At 28.8% G+C, this 16927-nt stretch overlaps 1 protein-coding gene across 1 annotated transcript; it reads left to right on the top strand.

The window, feature by feature from the left end:
* The first annotated feature begins 11348 nt into the window (after positions 1–11348).
* On the top strand, positions 11349–16662 carry LOC120262653 (probable pectate lyase 8). Its single transcript, XM_039270664.1, has 7 exons — positions 11349–11570; positions 12018–12074; positions 12363–12422; positions 14818–15460; positions 15573–15676; positions 15793–15931; positions 16003–16662. Exons 1-7 carry the CDS (start codon positions 11473–11475, stop codon positions 16222–16224), a joined length of 1323 nt encoding a protein of 440 aa, XP_039126598.1. The 5' UTR covers positions 11349–11472; the 3' UTR covers positions 16225–16662.
* The last annotated feature ends 265 nt before the right edge of the window (positions 16663–16927 follow it).

Genomic DNA, 16927 nt, shown 5'->3' on the forward strand with positions numbered 1-16927 from the left:
TCACCTTGATAATGTCGTTTCAAACGATCCCAAGCCGCTTTCGCTGTCTCAACTGCCTCTATGCGAGAGAATACCTTGCGATTCACGGCTTGCTGGATCAAGTAGAGGGCCTTTGAGTCTCTCTTCTTGTGCTCCTTCTTCCTTGCCTCATCTTCACCTTCTGGGATTCCCTTCTCAATCAAATCCCACAAGTCTTGAGAACGAAACAATGTTCTCATCATGATACTCCAAGCTCCATAGTCTTCACCATCGAACATTGGTAAAGGAGGCATACCATTTGCAGCCATGTTTACACAGGTAGATCGAATGTGTAGCTCTGATACCACTGTTCAATATGTTAGAGAGAAGAAGTTGAGTGAGTGTATTAAGCTCTAGATCAAGAACAACCGTTCTCAAAAGCTATTTCATCATACTTCACTGACTTAGCATTCAAAACACAAACAAACATTACATATAATCAAAAAAGGATAGGAACAATAACATAAGGACAACATTCTAGTTCAGTGCTCTATCACTGTACCCATTACTCTTTAATTATAATGTCACTTCAGTCTCCATCTATTAATGCATGGTGGTGATACTGTGTATGTAAAACACTGTAGATCCACTGAGATTTCTATTGAGTTTGGAGACCATGCTTCACGTGACCACAGTACCCATGCACACAAGTCACCCTTCAGTCTAATCTCCAACACCTTCGATACTGGTCATGGAGAAGAGTGTTGCAGCTGTTGCCACTAATCTCCGAGCATGTTTTCTCCGTCATTGATATTGATTTCAAGCTCATCATCTTGCCTTCTTCTTGTAACAAATAATCACTAGATTTTGTTTTCCATATTATTATCTCCATTCATAACTCCACTGAAGTACTTCTCAGCAAGAAAAATATCAAGCTCACCATCTTCGCCTTGGGTTTTCCCTATGCTTATTCGCATGATGGTAGTAGTATCACCGGAGTGATCAGTTTGGTCTTTTGCAAAGCTCTCTCTAATGAGGTTCAGGTATCCGTTGTTGGACCTTGTTTCAGAATTGAAGATGGTGAAGGTGATGCAAGGTGAAGCTAGTGTAAAACTTGTCATATATATATATATATATATATATATAAGAGTATGAATAAAGATAATAATAATATTGTTTGACAGAAAAGATTTAAATGTGTGTTTTGACTATTTTACCCATGTCACGTAAGTAAGAATTGACGTCGTTGACGATTTTTCCCGTTTTTGCCAATCATGGAAACCACATGGTATGAAATTGTAAAAAAAATATGCCTTGATTTGCAAAAATGTCAAACCACATAATTTATTTTTGAACTTTTCCCAAAATAATATTATAAAACTTTATTCATAGATGTTCCCACTGATAACTTAACAACACAAAATGAAACCAAACCCGAGAAAATAAAATAAAGAAATAAAAAAAAAACCAACAATATTTTTGTATGATATTTTTTAAATATTTATTTTAATCAGTAAATTTAATATTTTCTAATCATATGTTACTATATTATCACAATAAGTAATGTATAAATATTAATATAAGTTTTCTATTATAGTATGGTAACACATTATAGATATTCAATCAATTTATAACTAACACATGATCTATAATTTGCGTGGATGTAAGTAGGGAAAATATGTTTATTTGTCTCACTTGGAATAAGTATTTATGTAAATATTATTTTTATTTTATTTTATTTTCTATAATAAGAACAATCATTATAAAAAATTAATACTAATAAAGCTGCAATATTTGTCAAACTTTCCATTAAGACTATGATGTTATAGTTTGTTCTCTTTAATTAGAATTTACAAAACTCACTTAAATCTTATACAATAATTTAATTTGCAAATTATATTTTATATAACAATTTAAAACATTATATATATAGAATTAAATTTTTTTTTTAAATGATTCATTCTCTTAGACCCTTATCAAAAGCAATATGTAAAATTTCAAACTATATTGTAAATTCATAAAAGAAATCCTAAGTAATTCTCAATATCTTTATGTTTATATCTTCATGTGTATATCTTTATATTTAAATATAATAAAAACCTATAAAAGTAAAGAAGATTCTTTCATGGTCTCAGAGCCAAACACATGCCATACTAAAACATAAATATAAATAGACATTCATTGCATTTTTTTATAAATTATTTTTTTCATCCCATGATGGCCCTAAATGCTTGCAGTATGGCACGTGGTACATTTTTTAATTAGAGGTCTGGTCTTCCATATGAGGAAAATCCTATGTGTGTGTATAGTTTAAAACTCACTCAATTTGTCAACACCTAGATCTCATCTAATATGTTATAATATATTATAAACTCCATTATTTACTCTCATCCCAATGATGTTTTGTCTCTATTAGACATGAAAAGATATTATCTTCATTGTATTTACATTTCTAAAATCCGATTCCACATTAATTGCATAATATCAATTACCATGTGATTATACAATCATCACACAACTTATTAATACTTAGTTGAGCCCATGCTTCATCTTACATAATTTAATTGCAGCCAGCTCATAAGTCAGAACATGTATATATAGGCTACTCAAAACACTAATCAAGATGTGCATATATATATATATATATATAGTTTTAAAAAAAAATTATAAAACCAACTCAAAACATTAATCTAGGAAAGGTAAGAGTTTATTATTAAATTGCATTAAGACTATTTATAGGAAAACATATCGCAAATTAATATAAGGCTCTTACTATTAACAGCGACATGATGATATTTATATTTGCTTCAATGAATAACATAAGCTTCAATTAATTGTAGGACTAATGTGAGTGTTATAAAATTAAATAATATGTGAAAATTATTTCAAAACAGTGGGAAAAGCCAATATAAAAAATAGTTTTATATGTGTATTTTATTATATTATATTATTGATAAATTTTATAATATTTAATCACTACTACTAATATAAAAACTTTATATATATATATATATATATGTTTATTTTAAAATAAATTTATGTTGAATTTTATTATTGTTAAACCCTATATATCTTTAATTCATTTAATTTATAAAAAAATAATTATTTATATGTTTATAAAACCAACTATTTATATATTTACATATACCCATAGCGTAAGCACGGGCCACCCTAATATATATATATATATATATATATATATATATATATCCTCTTGGAAGTTCCAATCAAATCCAAAACTTAGGTGTGAAGTCTCTCTCTATATATTATAAATTACATGCACCAACTGCACTGAAAAAAAGAAGAGAGATTTAAATCCATAATTTAAAATATATTTTTGTATTGTTTAGTTAAAATTTGCATTTCATTCTTCCTCTACATTAGGGGTAGTATTATATTTAAATTTTTGTAGTTTATAACTATAATATTTTTTCTTGATTTTCAGTATGAATTTGTTTTGTTCTATATTTATCAAAAAATTCTAATTTTTAAATATGAATCCCCATTATCTAGATATGTTTGTAAATTTTCAATTTGTTCTGAGACTATTAGATTATCATCTAACCCTTTTTTCTCCTCCACCCACCCATTTTCTCTCTCTTTCTCTTATGTTTTAGTCTTTGTATTCTACATATGACACTGTTTATTTATATACATCTTAGAAAGAAAAACTGAAATTACAAAAATGTCAAAAACTTTATCTATTTATATGTACACCTTAGGAAAAAAAACCTGAAATGTAGACACCGTTAACTATTTATATATACATCCTAGAAGGAGAAACTGAAATTACAAATAGGCACATCTAGAAGTTTCTCCAGTTTAATTCAAAATTCAATATATATAATTATGAAAACCAAAATACCAAGAAGCAAAACTTTCAAGAATGTTAGCCCATAAGTAAATTGGGCCAATAAGAACACCAAAACAACCACACACACACACACACACACACACACACACGCATCGTCTAGTGTATTCCATTTCCATTAGCTTTTTTGTTTCATGTAAAGAAAGTAAGTTATAAAATGAGTTTATTTTCTCATTTTGAGTCTTTGTTTGTAGGCGTCTTGAAAATTTTCTTTTATTGGTTTATCATACAATTACCATAATTTTGAAGCTGATTGGATTTGGTGGATATATTAAACCAAAATTATTTTTAAACATATCAAATCGATTGAGATGGTTAACATAATTGAAATCATACAACCACTAGATGGTCTAATGATAAGTCATCCGAATGATGGATGAGTGGTGCAAGATCGAATTGTCATGGAGGAGACTGTGTAATACTGTGCAGATATTATAAAAATATTATAATGGTATTGTTCATTCATTATTTATTGGGTCCCCAATAGAAGGAGCCGTATACTCCTCCCTCCCATGCTTATAAGATAGAGAATTTATCATTGTGGAGTTATGGTCCCTAATGTATTATCTTAGGCACACATGATAGGTTGTCATTGCATATCACGTGTTAGTTCGTTTCACATGATAAATTTTTAAGGGGTCGTTAAGCCACCATAACTGTTGCAATATTGTACATGCTTACCCCTTTGACAATCTTTTGTGGGTGATGCTTTATCGCTTTTTATAAAAAAAAAATGATTAAAATAAAGTAAAATCTTAAAAGTTGGAATTAAAGAGAGAATACTTGGTCTTTTTACATATCTCGTCCTTTCTACATAATATTTAATCTATAATCACTTTATGTACAATTTAAAATGTATAATTGTTTTATTATTTATTTAAATAAATAAAAAAAATATTTTAAAAAAAAGATATTGGATATTTTTAAAATTTATCAGCAATTTGGTTTGACTCCATCTCTTCTCCATAGAGTCATTTTTTTTTCCCCAAATCTCTTCCCTTTTTATTCTCAGGACTTTGTTTATCTCTTCCCTTAAAGTGCCCCCAATCTGGCCATTCTTCTTTACCTATACTTCACTAATGATCAAGTTGGGATGAGAATTAACAAAAACTAGCATATTCCTAAGAAATGGATGAATATCTGGAGGTCAGAGCATGAGAGGCCAATATTTAACAATGTGCAATATATTTAACATAAATATTAATATGCGGCATAGAGGGTAATTAATGAAACCTAGCTTATACATTTTTTTAACAATAATTAATATAATTAATTGCTAAAACATATCATATAATATATTTGATAAATATTAATAACTAAATAGTATATTTAATGCACCAAAAGCATAATCATATATTAAATTAGTTAAAATTATATTTAATTATTTGTTTATATTCAATAAATATCAATGGTTACATCTAGTGGGGGTAATTTCACTATGTGTATCTATATCTTTTAAATACATTAAACCAAACAAATATTTTTGAAATCCCAAATTTATATATCTCTATAACCAAATATTAGATTTAACTTTTCTGTCTTTTTAAATCCAGGAAGTTGTGAATGGGAGCACAATAATACATGGGGAGTTTGTTCAAAAGTTTGAATCTTATATTGCCGTAGATAATACTAGTGGTGGTAGTAGTTAGTGATGTAACGAGAGACAATTAATGTAAGAATTATGCATGTTTCATAATATTTTCTATAAATATATAATGTATTTACATAAATTAGAATATATATATATATTTATTAACCTCTCGCGAGTTCCAATCAAATCCAAAAATTAGGTGTGGAGTCTCTCTCGTGTATACATATATTACTTTCTCAATTTTATATTAATTCTCACATTTGAGTTTTATACAAATATTAAAGCTGTAATTAAAGTTTTTAAAATCTAACGAAAAAATGTATGATAAGATACTTTAACATTTGTTAATGTAAACACCACTTTTTAAACAAAAAAAAATACAAAATTGAAAAAAATAATTAATGCTTATAAATTTTTTTAAAATAATAAATAATTTGGAAAAAGAAAAATTTTCAAATATCACAGTTAATATGAGAGGGGGTATCAAGTATATGGATCAAGTGACCAACTATACTTAAAAAAACCATTTTATCAATACATATCTAAAATTTATATAATAAATAATATATATTTTTATTTTATTGATTTTATGGAAAATGAAGAAAATATAAAATTCATTCATGGCCCCAAATGCTAATCCATGTTCCCATATAACAGTCCCAATAAGGTGTTGTTTGGATCAGCTTATAGCTGACCCAAAAGCACTTATTTTATAAGTTAAGTGCTTATGAGATTTTATATTGTGTTTGAATGGGCTTTTTTGAATAAGCTCAAGCTGTGAAATAAGCTCAAATACAGCTTATTTTATAAGCTACCAAAGACTAGCTTATGGAAATAAGCTGTTTTTGATAAGCTATTTAGTTAAGTGCATTTACTAAAATGCCCTGAGTCAATCCAATAAAAAAGTATTTTAATAATTTTTTGCTGTAAAAGTAATTTTTAAATAAACATCCAAACATTTTCACAACTACAGAAGTGTTTCTAAAACTAATACATCCAAACGAAAAAATATGCATAAGCACTTAACTTATTCTAAAAGTACTTTTTCCAAAAGTGATTCTACAAAATTTTTAAAAAGCACTTTTTTTAAAAGCCAATCCAAACAACCCTTACCTAGGGCCGAGGACTAGTATTCAATATTCTTAAAATCCTTTATGTTTTATTTAAAAAGCTCTTCATTGGTTACCAACGATAGTTTTATTAAATAATTTAGTTGATTTAATTTGATTTGATTCAGCTTGATTATTTAATAAATATATTGCTTTTTTAATTAAATTTATAATTAGAAAATATTGAGAGCATTTATTAGTTTATTTGAATCCAGCTTAAGTCGGATTTAGTACGGGTTGCAAGGTGACTTAAAAGTTTGTAAATAAAATTCAAGTGTAATTATGTGTTATATTTTTTTTAAAAAATTATTATAGTTGAGTTTTTTAAAAACAAATGCGAGAAGCATTTATATAATTTTAGTGGCATACGTATAGATTGAGAATTAATTATCAAACCCATACACTATCATCTAACAATATGGATTCAAACGTAAATTTACACCCACAATTAAAAAAATTTATTATCACTACTACGTCGAATGAGATTTAAATTCAAGACTTTTAAATCCATATATCAACAACTTTCACGGTAGTAGTGTTGACACTTTGACATTAAGTTTTCCACTTTAATTAGTGCAAAGTTTATTTATTTATCTCACCGTAGTATTGCTTATGATGTTGTGCTATTTTAAATTTATGCTATAATTCTTTATACTAAAGTTTTTTAATTTGTTTGTTTTATTCATATTTAATAAATTTTTATTAATAATTATTTATTTTTATTGTCATATTTGATTTAAATCTACCATAGTATTATAATTTGAAGTATTAGTTTGTTTATGATTTAACACATACAAAGGAAATTTATTATAATTATTAATACTTATATATTATTATTATTTTTAGAATAGGCAACAAGTATCTCACATTTAAAAGATGTTAAGGATAAACGATACCGAAGTACACTGGTTACGATAATTTAAAGACTTTTTAAGGATAAATCTCTTTGTCCAAGTTTTTGATTTTTTTTAAGGATAATTTAAGTCCTCCAAATGCAAGGCATGTGAGAACCGTCCAAGTTTTTGATTCTTATTACGATTAATATTATAAGTTCATATCCAAATAAATAACTTTGAATTTCCCATTTTATTATAGTAGTTTTTTTTAGAATATTGTGTTTCAATATAACATTAAACAATTTCGAACAAAATCATAGTGATCAATAAAAGCCAAAAGGTATAACTTTTATAATAATTAATGGTTAGAACCAATCAGCATGGCATGCTTAGATGTCAGAATGGTGCATTTAAGCTTGTTATCAATTGGAAGGCTTGGCTTCCTTCAATCAAGGCTTTAGTCAAAAAAGGGGAATTTGGATGCCTTGATGAGGAGTTCACTTAGATTGGGATAGTCAAAGCTATTCAATTCAGTTGGTTGGGTCAATTCTAAGTCTTCTTGGTCATACTTATATATATATATATATATATATAAGTATGACCAAGATATTCAAAAGATGGCACCAATCGGGTAGACGATTCTTTATTTCAAATCTATCTTTAAAAAAAAAAAAATTGTTCTAAATCGAATTAAATTTTATGACGAAAGATCTCTCATGGTTTGAAAAAAATGCATCAATGTTTTAAATCAATAAATATGTGTGTGTATATATATATATCATGTATGGACAATAATTTTTAGTTGCTGAACTTTCATCGCTTAATATATGGCACACCATGTAATTAATCAAATTAATATGGAATTAAATCCGTAATGAAATTTAAGGTTGTAAACAGACAGAGTCGAGTCGAGATTGATCATGCTTAAGTTTGGCTCGTCACTATTTTAATCAAGCTCAAGATTAATTTAACCAAGTCTAAGCCAAACTCTAGCTTACTTCAACTTATTTTTAGCCAAGTTCGTGTTTCATGAAATTCTAAGGCTCAAACTTGACTTGTTAGCTCAATAAAAACTCTGTTATTTTTTCTTAAATTATACATTATTATTATTATTATTATTATTATTATTAGTATTATAAAAATTTACTGTTTTGAAAATAATATTTATGCTCTTAATAAAAATTATAAATTAATCCTTTTTTTAATTTTATGCTAAAAGAACGTGTAATAATTCTTTAACACATTATTATAAATGATCCCCTAAACAACTATGTTAATATTACTATATAAAATTTTATAAATATTTTATATAAATGAGCTTAATAATGTTACTATAAACAATTCTACTAATGATTTTTATAAATAATTTTTATAAATAAAATTATTAATAATATCATAAAATTATAATATAAATAAGTTCTTCACAAGTCTTTACAACAAACAATTTGATGGTGTTCAAATTCTACTTGTTTACTTTACAAACGTAAAAATTGAGTTTAGAATTCGCTCGTTTACCTTAATAAATAAGTCGAGCCGAGCTCTTAACTAGTTAAGCTTTTGAGTTTTCAACGAATGCATTGGTTCATTTACAGCTTTAATGAGGGAAGAGAAAAATAGTAAATTAAATGATTTTTATATAAGCATATAATCAAAATAAATAATTTGATTTAAAGGATGAAAATGAAAATTGATGAACATTAGTATATGATATATTTTTTTTAATAAAAAAACTATTTTAAGGGTAATACACGTAAAGGGCGTGTGGTGTGATGTCGCATCGGATTGGAGGGTTAGAGTGCGACCAAAAAGCACCCAACTTGGGACCCAATTACTGTGACATGTGGTTTGTCTGGACCCACTAAAAGGACCTGTTTTGGGACTCAATTATAGTGACCATGAGTCATGACCAACATTCTTTATGGTCTAAAAGTGCATTCCTTCTTTATGTTCATAAATAATACCTAAATTATATTTGCCTGTGGATTTTGGGCTTTCAACCCTATGTATATATATTTTTTATAATTTCATTTCCTAGCCATTTATGAATTTTTTTCAATTATTTAAAATTATTACAAGGAATAATTTGATCAAAAATCAATAACAGAGGTTAAAAAGCAAGGTTGTCAGACCCGGCCCGGCCAATGACCCGGCTAAGCCCAGGGGTCAGGGGTCAATGGGTTGAACCGGGTCGAACCGGGGTTGAACCGGGGTCAATAATTAAATATAAAAAAAATATTATAATAATTAATAATAAGCAAATATAATACTAAATCCATAATTATATTATAAAAATCTACTCAAATTTGATATTTAAATTGATAAATGACCTTATATATAATAGAGTTTTCTAATTTTGTCATTTATTTTTACATTTTTTAAATATTTACAAATTTAATGTATTAATATATAATTATCGAACTTCTCTCGGTGTTATTTATTTATTTATTTGTTTATTGGTTGATTTTGTTAAAATAAATAAGAAATTTAATTCACTAATTCTTATATCTCAATTGAGTTTTTATTTTGTTTTAAATTTTCTTATATTTTTTATTTAATTAGAATACTTTAATTTTATATTTTTATAATAAAATTACACTCATTTATTGTTTTATTTTCTTAATAAATTAAATTTTTAGAAAGTATTTACCTAATACATTAATATATTTTATTTTTAAATGTTAATTTTTGTTGGTATATACATATATATATATATATATAATGTAATTCTATTTATTGAGTATAAATTATAAATTAATATTAATAAATATATACGATTTTGTGGTTTTTAATGAGAAAATAATAATATGGCCGGTTCCCGGTTTTTCCGGTTGAACCGGCCGGGTCGGTCCGGGTCTGACAACATTGTTAAAAAGGTTATGTTAGGATTTTAAATGAATGAGTTTTTATTTCAAGGTTAACTTATTTTTATTAAAGTCCATTTATTTTAATTATTTATAATACCTGTTTATATTGAATTTTGTTTTAAATTTTAACTTTAAAAAAAAAAAAAATTTTGAAAATAAATATCACCTATAACCATTACTTCTCTCACATGATCCACACAAAGACAAACAATTAGTATTGATAAACATTACTAAATTTTAGTATATAGTGCCTGAAAAACACTGATAAATATTGTTATGAGAGTAAGTTTTGAAATTTTTTCTTATGTATTTTTATAGTAAGTTATCACTGAATGCAAGTGATTTTTTTTTTTTTAAAAAAACAAAGTTAAAAAAAAATCACAAAAAAATTCATAATCCAATGATAAGAAGTTAGGAACCTTGGGCTAGCCCAATGGTAACTACTTATGGTTGTAAGTGAGAGATCTCGAGTTTGAAACTCTTAGCTTACAATTCATATTTAGAGTCCCCTGTGGGAGTTCTGTGTGAGGATTACCTCTCGTTCTCCCCTCCAGGGTTGTATGGCGGGAGGATTATTCTCAGGAGGTCATTCAAGCCACCGTAACTGGTGCACCTCTGTACCCGCTTGTTCTTTGCTTTGTCGCTTGTCGACTTTGTCAAAAAAAAATGATAAGAAGTGAAAAACCGGGGTCCCAAAAAAATCATTTGTTAATAATTTTCCCTTAATTTTTATTTTTAATATAAATTAATTTTTTAAAAAACAAATTTGTGTCGGTTCTGGATAGCGCGAGGCAAAGCAAGAAAAAGCGCGGGCCCTGTGTGGGGTCCACCCTTCATTCCCTGCACACGTGTCCATTGAGGGCCCCACGAAGGGGAATCGCAAAAATAGGCAAAGAACTATCGTTTCCCCCTATCCTCGAGATTCTCTGGGGAAACGCGTTTTACCGGTGCGTTAAACCTTAGTTAATGATAAGGAATCCAGGGTTAATTAAGGTTGGGTTAAGTAACTCCAGTGAAAATTAACCATGGTTAAAACGTAGGGGTTAAAACTTCGTCTATAAATACCCATTCTATTGATACGCTTTTTTCAAACGCTCTTCTTCGTTCTCTCTTCTCTCGCTTCGATCTCTTTGGCTTTTCGGCGTTTTCGCTTTTGTCTTTCTCTAGAGAGACTGAGAGATAGAGAAAGAGAGAGAGAGAGAGAGAGAGATAGATCTGGGAGAGAATAGAAGAGGTTGTAGTGATGGCGATGGAGATGGTGGCGGCGGTGAAGTGGATCGTGGTGATGGTTTTTGGGGTTCTTTTGGTTTTGGCTGTGAATCAGGGATTCATTGTTTCAAGGTACATTGGGATTTCTACTGTGGATTTACAGTTTTTTCTTTTAATTTTTTTCTTTAATTAGTGTTTGGATTGAGATTGGTGGGATTTTTTGTAGTTTTTGGTATTTTTGGTGGAGCTGATTGGGTAGGGTTTTGAGAAGGTTTGATTTTTGATTTTTGATTTTTTTTTTTAATTCGAGCACTAAAATTTTTGAATAATTTTTGGGGATTTACTTCAAATTAAGTCAGTAATTTTACATTTTATTCAAATCAGAGCACGATGGAAAACTCTGGAATTCAAATGTTGCTAAAATTTTCTAATATTTTCTTTGCATTGTTCTCTCTCTCTATATATATATACATATTATTTATATAATTTTGATAATTTTCCCCAAAATTAATGGTTGAATAATCCATAGAATTTGAAAACAAAGAGAGAGAAATCAATGCTGTTTTTCACTCTTTGCAGGATCGATGGAACGGCAAAGAAGAGCTTGAAAGAAGCTCCGGAATCCATCAAAGCGAGGTCAGCGCTTTCTTTCTTCTTAGATAATCTCCACCGTTAATTTCATTCTCCGCGAGATCCAGACCGTCAGATCTTGTTTCCCCCTTCTCGGGTGCTTGGAAACAGATCCCAAAACCAATAGATCCCCATCCAGACCGTCGGATCTGGTTAAACAAATCCTAACCGTCCATTTAAACAACTAATTAAGAAAAATAATGAATATTATTAAATATACTCCATATATCTAATCTAGTAATGCAAAGATATTTAATAAGAGTACTTTGCTAATTTGATTATTTGGGATATTAGGAATGAGAGGGTGGTTGGAGCAGTGGACGATCCAGAGGTGGTGGTTTCTATGGTGCACGAGTGAGTATTATTTATTATTTATTTTTAAATATATATATATATATATATATTCTTCATGTTTTTTTTTTATAATTTTTATATGTCGTGAATAACTGAATTCCACATATCAATAAATAAATTTAGTTATTTCACAAACTTTTATAAAAAATTTGTTTCTCTTTTTAAAATTACCGTTAATTTATATCTTCACGTTTTTTTCTCATATTTAATTCTAAGAAAAAAATTGAATAAAATGTTTGGGTAATTTTGGGAAAATAATAATAAATATTCTTGATATTAAAAAATAATAAATAAAAAAATATGAGTTTATGACAGATAAAAAGAAAACGGAGGGAACAGAGGTAGTATATTATTGTGATTCTGTTTTATTAATAGTTTTTATCTGATTTGTTTTTAGTAAATTTTAATTTTTTTTTTTTGAATAATAATATTGATATTGGAAATTTGGAATTAAATGGTTTCACGAGAGGGGGTGTTTATTGGTGCATGGTATTTGGATTTGACGTGCTTCTCACGTGTTGATAAATGTAGTGTATTTATGGTATGGTGGGTTGTTGGAATTTGCAGGGTCTCTTCTGTTTCTTTGCTTTTCTTCTCACTTTTATGAGTTTTTTTTTTCTCCCATTTAACCATTTATTTGCCTAGTTATACTTATATACATATATGCCTCTAAATTATATTCATATGTTATTTTGATCATTAAATCTAAAATTAATCAATTTGAAAGAAAACAATTTTTTTTGGAAAAATTGTCTAATTTTTATTTTTAAAATTTTCCTTGATATACCACCAGAAAAAGTGGTATTTTATTTTATTTTATTTTTTAAATAAAAAATCAAGGATTTAAATTCCTGACTTATCCGCACTTTGTTAAAAAAACTGTGATGTTTATTAGCAACTCATTTTGTATCTTCTGCTTTTCCACTTGGACATTGATTTTGATCATTAAATTTATAATTATTTAATTTTACTTTTAAATAGAAACTTTAAAATAAACCATAAATTATTTGAAAAATGGACTTCTGAGAGTTGATATATATCCAAAGGTTGAATATGTGGTTTGTCCAAATTATAAAAAACTAATCTTAAACAAGAATAGGAGGACAAGACATCTGAGAAAGCAGAAGATTTAACTGTTAATTATTTTAACAAACTAATCGTTGAAAAATAATGAATAACTTAAAACTTATTGCATTTAAATAGATTTTTTTTTTTTCTCTCTTTTCACTCCATTGCTTCCAAATCCTTCGTTTTAACGGTCCTTTGTTCTTCTTATTTTGTTCGGAAATAATTAAAGAAAATTAATTCCATCTTTTATACAAATTTTCTTGTTTACCTTCGTATAAATTATATAAATAAAAAAGAGATTTTTATGATAAAAGGAAAAATATTTTTATCTAATTTAAAATATCAAAAGTTTTGAGAGATGGCTGGTGCAAGTAAAATTAAATTAAATTAAAGATAGCAAGCAATTTCTACAAAAAATAAGTTCAAAAGTTAATTTGTTGTTTTTTTTTAATTTGTGGCAAGTTAAAAGCTCACATATATATTTTAAAATAAAATCAAGCTACTAATTTTACAAGATATGTATACTTCAATTTTTTTTTGAAAAAAAGTAAAATAGTATTTTTTTATTCATAATTTAATGAATTAGAAAATTAAAAATTAACTATGGTAGTTAATTTGTTACATAAAATAATTAAAACTTAATTAATAAAATAAATGTTTACTTAATATTTTTGCAAGGCTTCAAATAATAAAACTGTTTATTCTATATAATCAAATATTTTATAAAAATAGATATGCTCATCTTAAAGAAAATTCAGATGATCTCTCGTGACATCATAATTTGAAATTCCAGTCATGACTGAATGATATTTCTAAGTCAATCAACAAATGGACACAATCACAATGAGTAGATAAAGATTTTTAACAGATATTTCATTCACTAAATAGACGCAAACTTTACTATTGCTTCCATTACTGACAAGAAAGACACCTTGAGTAATAAACTAGTAGATGGGCTGTTTGTTCATTTTATTTAAAAATAAAAAAAAAATAAAAAATCCACCTGATCACCATTTGTAGTAGTGTGTTTTTAAAGTGATGGTAATAATTTTTAAAATAATCCCAATACTTTTTTTTTAAAATTTATCTTTTTAATCTCAAAATTTAAATTGTAATTTTTTAGTTTCTTTATTATTTAAAATTAGATTTTTTATGGTTTAGGTAAAGAACTGATAAAATTAAATTAAAATAATAAAAAGAGTAAAAGATTATAATTTAAATAAAAAAAATTAAAATAGTAAATTAAAAAAAAAAGTAGAAGAATTATTTAAAAAAAATTATTATTGAATTTATTCTAATTTATTTACTAATTTATTTATATTTGCAGGAGCATAATCAACAGCACAGCACGGCGTTCACTGAGTTACCTTTCATGCGGCACAGGCAACCCCATAGACGACTGCTGGCGCTGTGACCCTCACTGGCATCTCAACCGCAAGAAACTCGCCGATTGCGGCATCGGCTTCGGCCGCAACGCCATCGGCGGCCGAGACGGCCCTTTCTACACCGTCACTGACCCTTCAGATATCAACCCCATCAACCCCAAACCCGGCACTCTCCGCCACGCTGCCATCCAATCACAACCCCTCTGGATCATCTTCAATCATGACATGGTCATCACTCTCACTCAAGAACTCATCTTGAACAGCTTCAAGACCATCGATGGCCGCGGCGCCAACATCCACATTGCTAATGGTGCTTGCATTACCATTCAGTTCATCACCAACGTTATCATTCATGGTGTTCATATTCATGACTGCAAGCCCACTGGCAATGCCTTGGTCCGCAGCTCTCCTTCCCATTATGGTTGGCGGACAATGGCTGATGGTGATGCTGTTTCTATTTTTGGTTCTAGTCATGTTTGGGTAGACCATTGTTCTCTTTCCAATTGTGCTGATGGCCTTGTTGATGCTGTTATGGGTTCCACTGCCATCACCATTTCTAACAACTACTTCACTCACCATAATGAGGTCTGTGTGTGTGTGTGTGTGTACCTTTTTCCTTTTTAAACATTTTATATCAAATATATAGAGCTTAGCATTTATAGAAGATTATGAACTTGAGTGGTGGAAATGGATGCAGGTTATGCTCTTGGGACATAGTGACTCTTATGAGAGGGACAAAGCTATGCAAGTCACCATTGCTTTCAATCATTTTGGCGAAGGCCTCATCCAGAGAATGCCTAGGTGCTATACCACTTGCTATTATATATATATATATATATATATATATATTTAGTTGTCTGGTTAAAGGTCAACTAAATTTTTTAAGAAACATTTATAAACATGTTGCAATAAAACAGGTGCAGGCATGGGTACTTCCATGTGGTGAACAATGACTACACCCACTGGGAAATGTATGCAATTGGTGGAAGTGCAAACCCAACTATCAACAGCCAGGGCAACAGATACCTTGCGCCAACCAACCCTTTTGCTAAGGAGGTATATGCTCAATTATCAAATTTTCATGCTAATTGCATGTCAAGCTATAAATTTCATATTAATGGAAACAGGTGACCAAAAGAGTGGAGACTGCTCAAGGAGTGTGGAAGGACTGGAATTGGAGATCAGAGGGTGACCTTCTGCTAAACGGAGCATACTTCACTCCCTCCGGTGCCGGAGCATCGGGAAGCTACTCTAGAGCTTCCAGTCTAGGGGCCAAGTCCTCATCCATGGTTCCCTCTCTTACTTCAGGAGCTGGTGTCCTTCTCTGCCAAAAGAATGTTCAATGCTGATCTATATACATGCCTTATAATATTTGCATCACATAATGCATTAAGCCATGCATATAATATATATATATATATATATATATTTGTTGTTCTGTCTGATTGGGTGATTAGTGTTTGAACAGTCAGGTCTGGTGATACCCCACACTTCAACCTCCACAGGTTTCTTGAATCTGAATTTTGGAGTGCCTGTGGAAGTGTTGTTGATTGTGTATTCACACTCTTGTTTTCTGTTATTGTGTATCTCTCTCTCTTTGTCTAGTGTTTCTCATTCTATAGATGTAATTGTTGCCCTGTTCCGGATTTGAATTTTTTTTTTTTTTAATAGATTATAAGTGCACCATAGGTATTATATTTTGTTGTAATAGAAAAGATGTCTTTTTTTTCCTTGATGTAAACTAGAAATATATGTTATTCGGCTATGATTATGTTTACAAGCCACATTTGAATCGTTGATGGAATGAACGATCAATTTCTTCTGGTTATTTTTTTCCTTTTAACTTAATTGTTTCATATATAAGAAAATGGCTGGTTCTAAATTAGTTCAAAGCAAGGTTGAGGAGACTTACAAAGGTAAGAGTCAATAATTAATGCCAACAATGCACCAAGTCAAGCAATCTGTGCACAAAATTAGCATTCCTCTACTGGTAAGGGTGGACATGGGCCGGGTGACCCATGGGCTAGCCCGAGCCTAGCACAAAAAATATAG

The sequence above is a fragment of the Dioscorea cayenensis genome, chromosome 1, assembly GCF_009730915.1.
Source record: "Dioscorea cayenensis subsp. rotundata cultivar TDr96_F1 chromosome 1, TDr96_F1_v2_PseudoChromosome.rev07_lg8_w22 25.fasta, whole genome shotgun sequence".
Classification (NCBI taxonomy): Eukaryota; Viridiplantae; Streptophyta; class Magnoliopsida; order Dioscoreales; family Dioscoreaceae; genus Dioscorea; species Dioscorea cayenensis.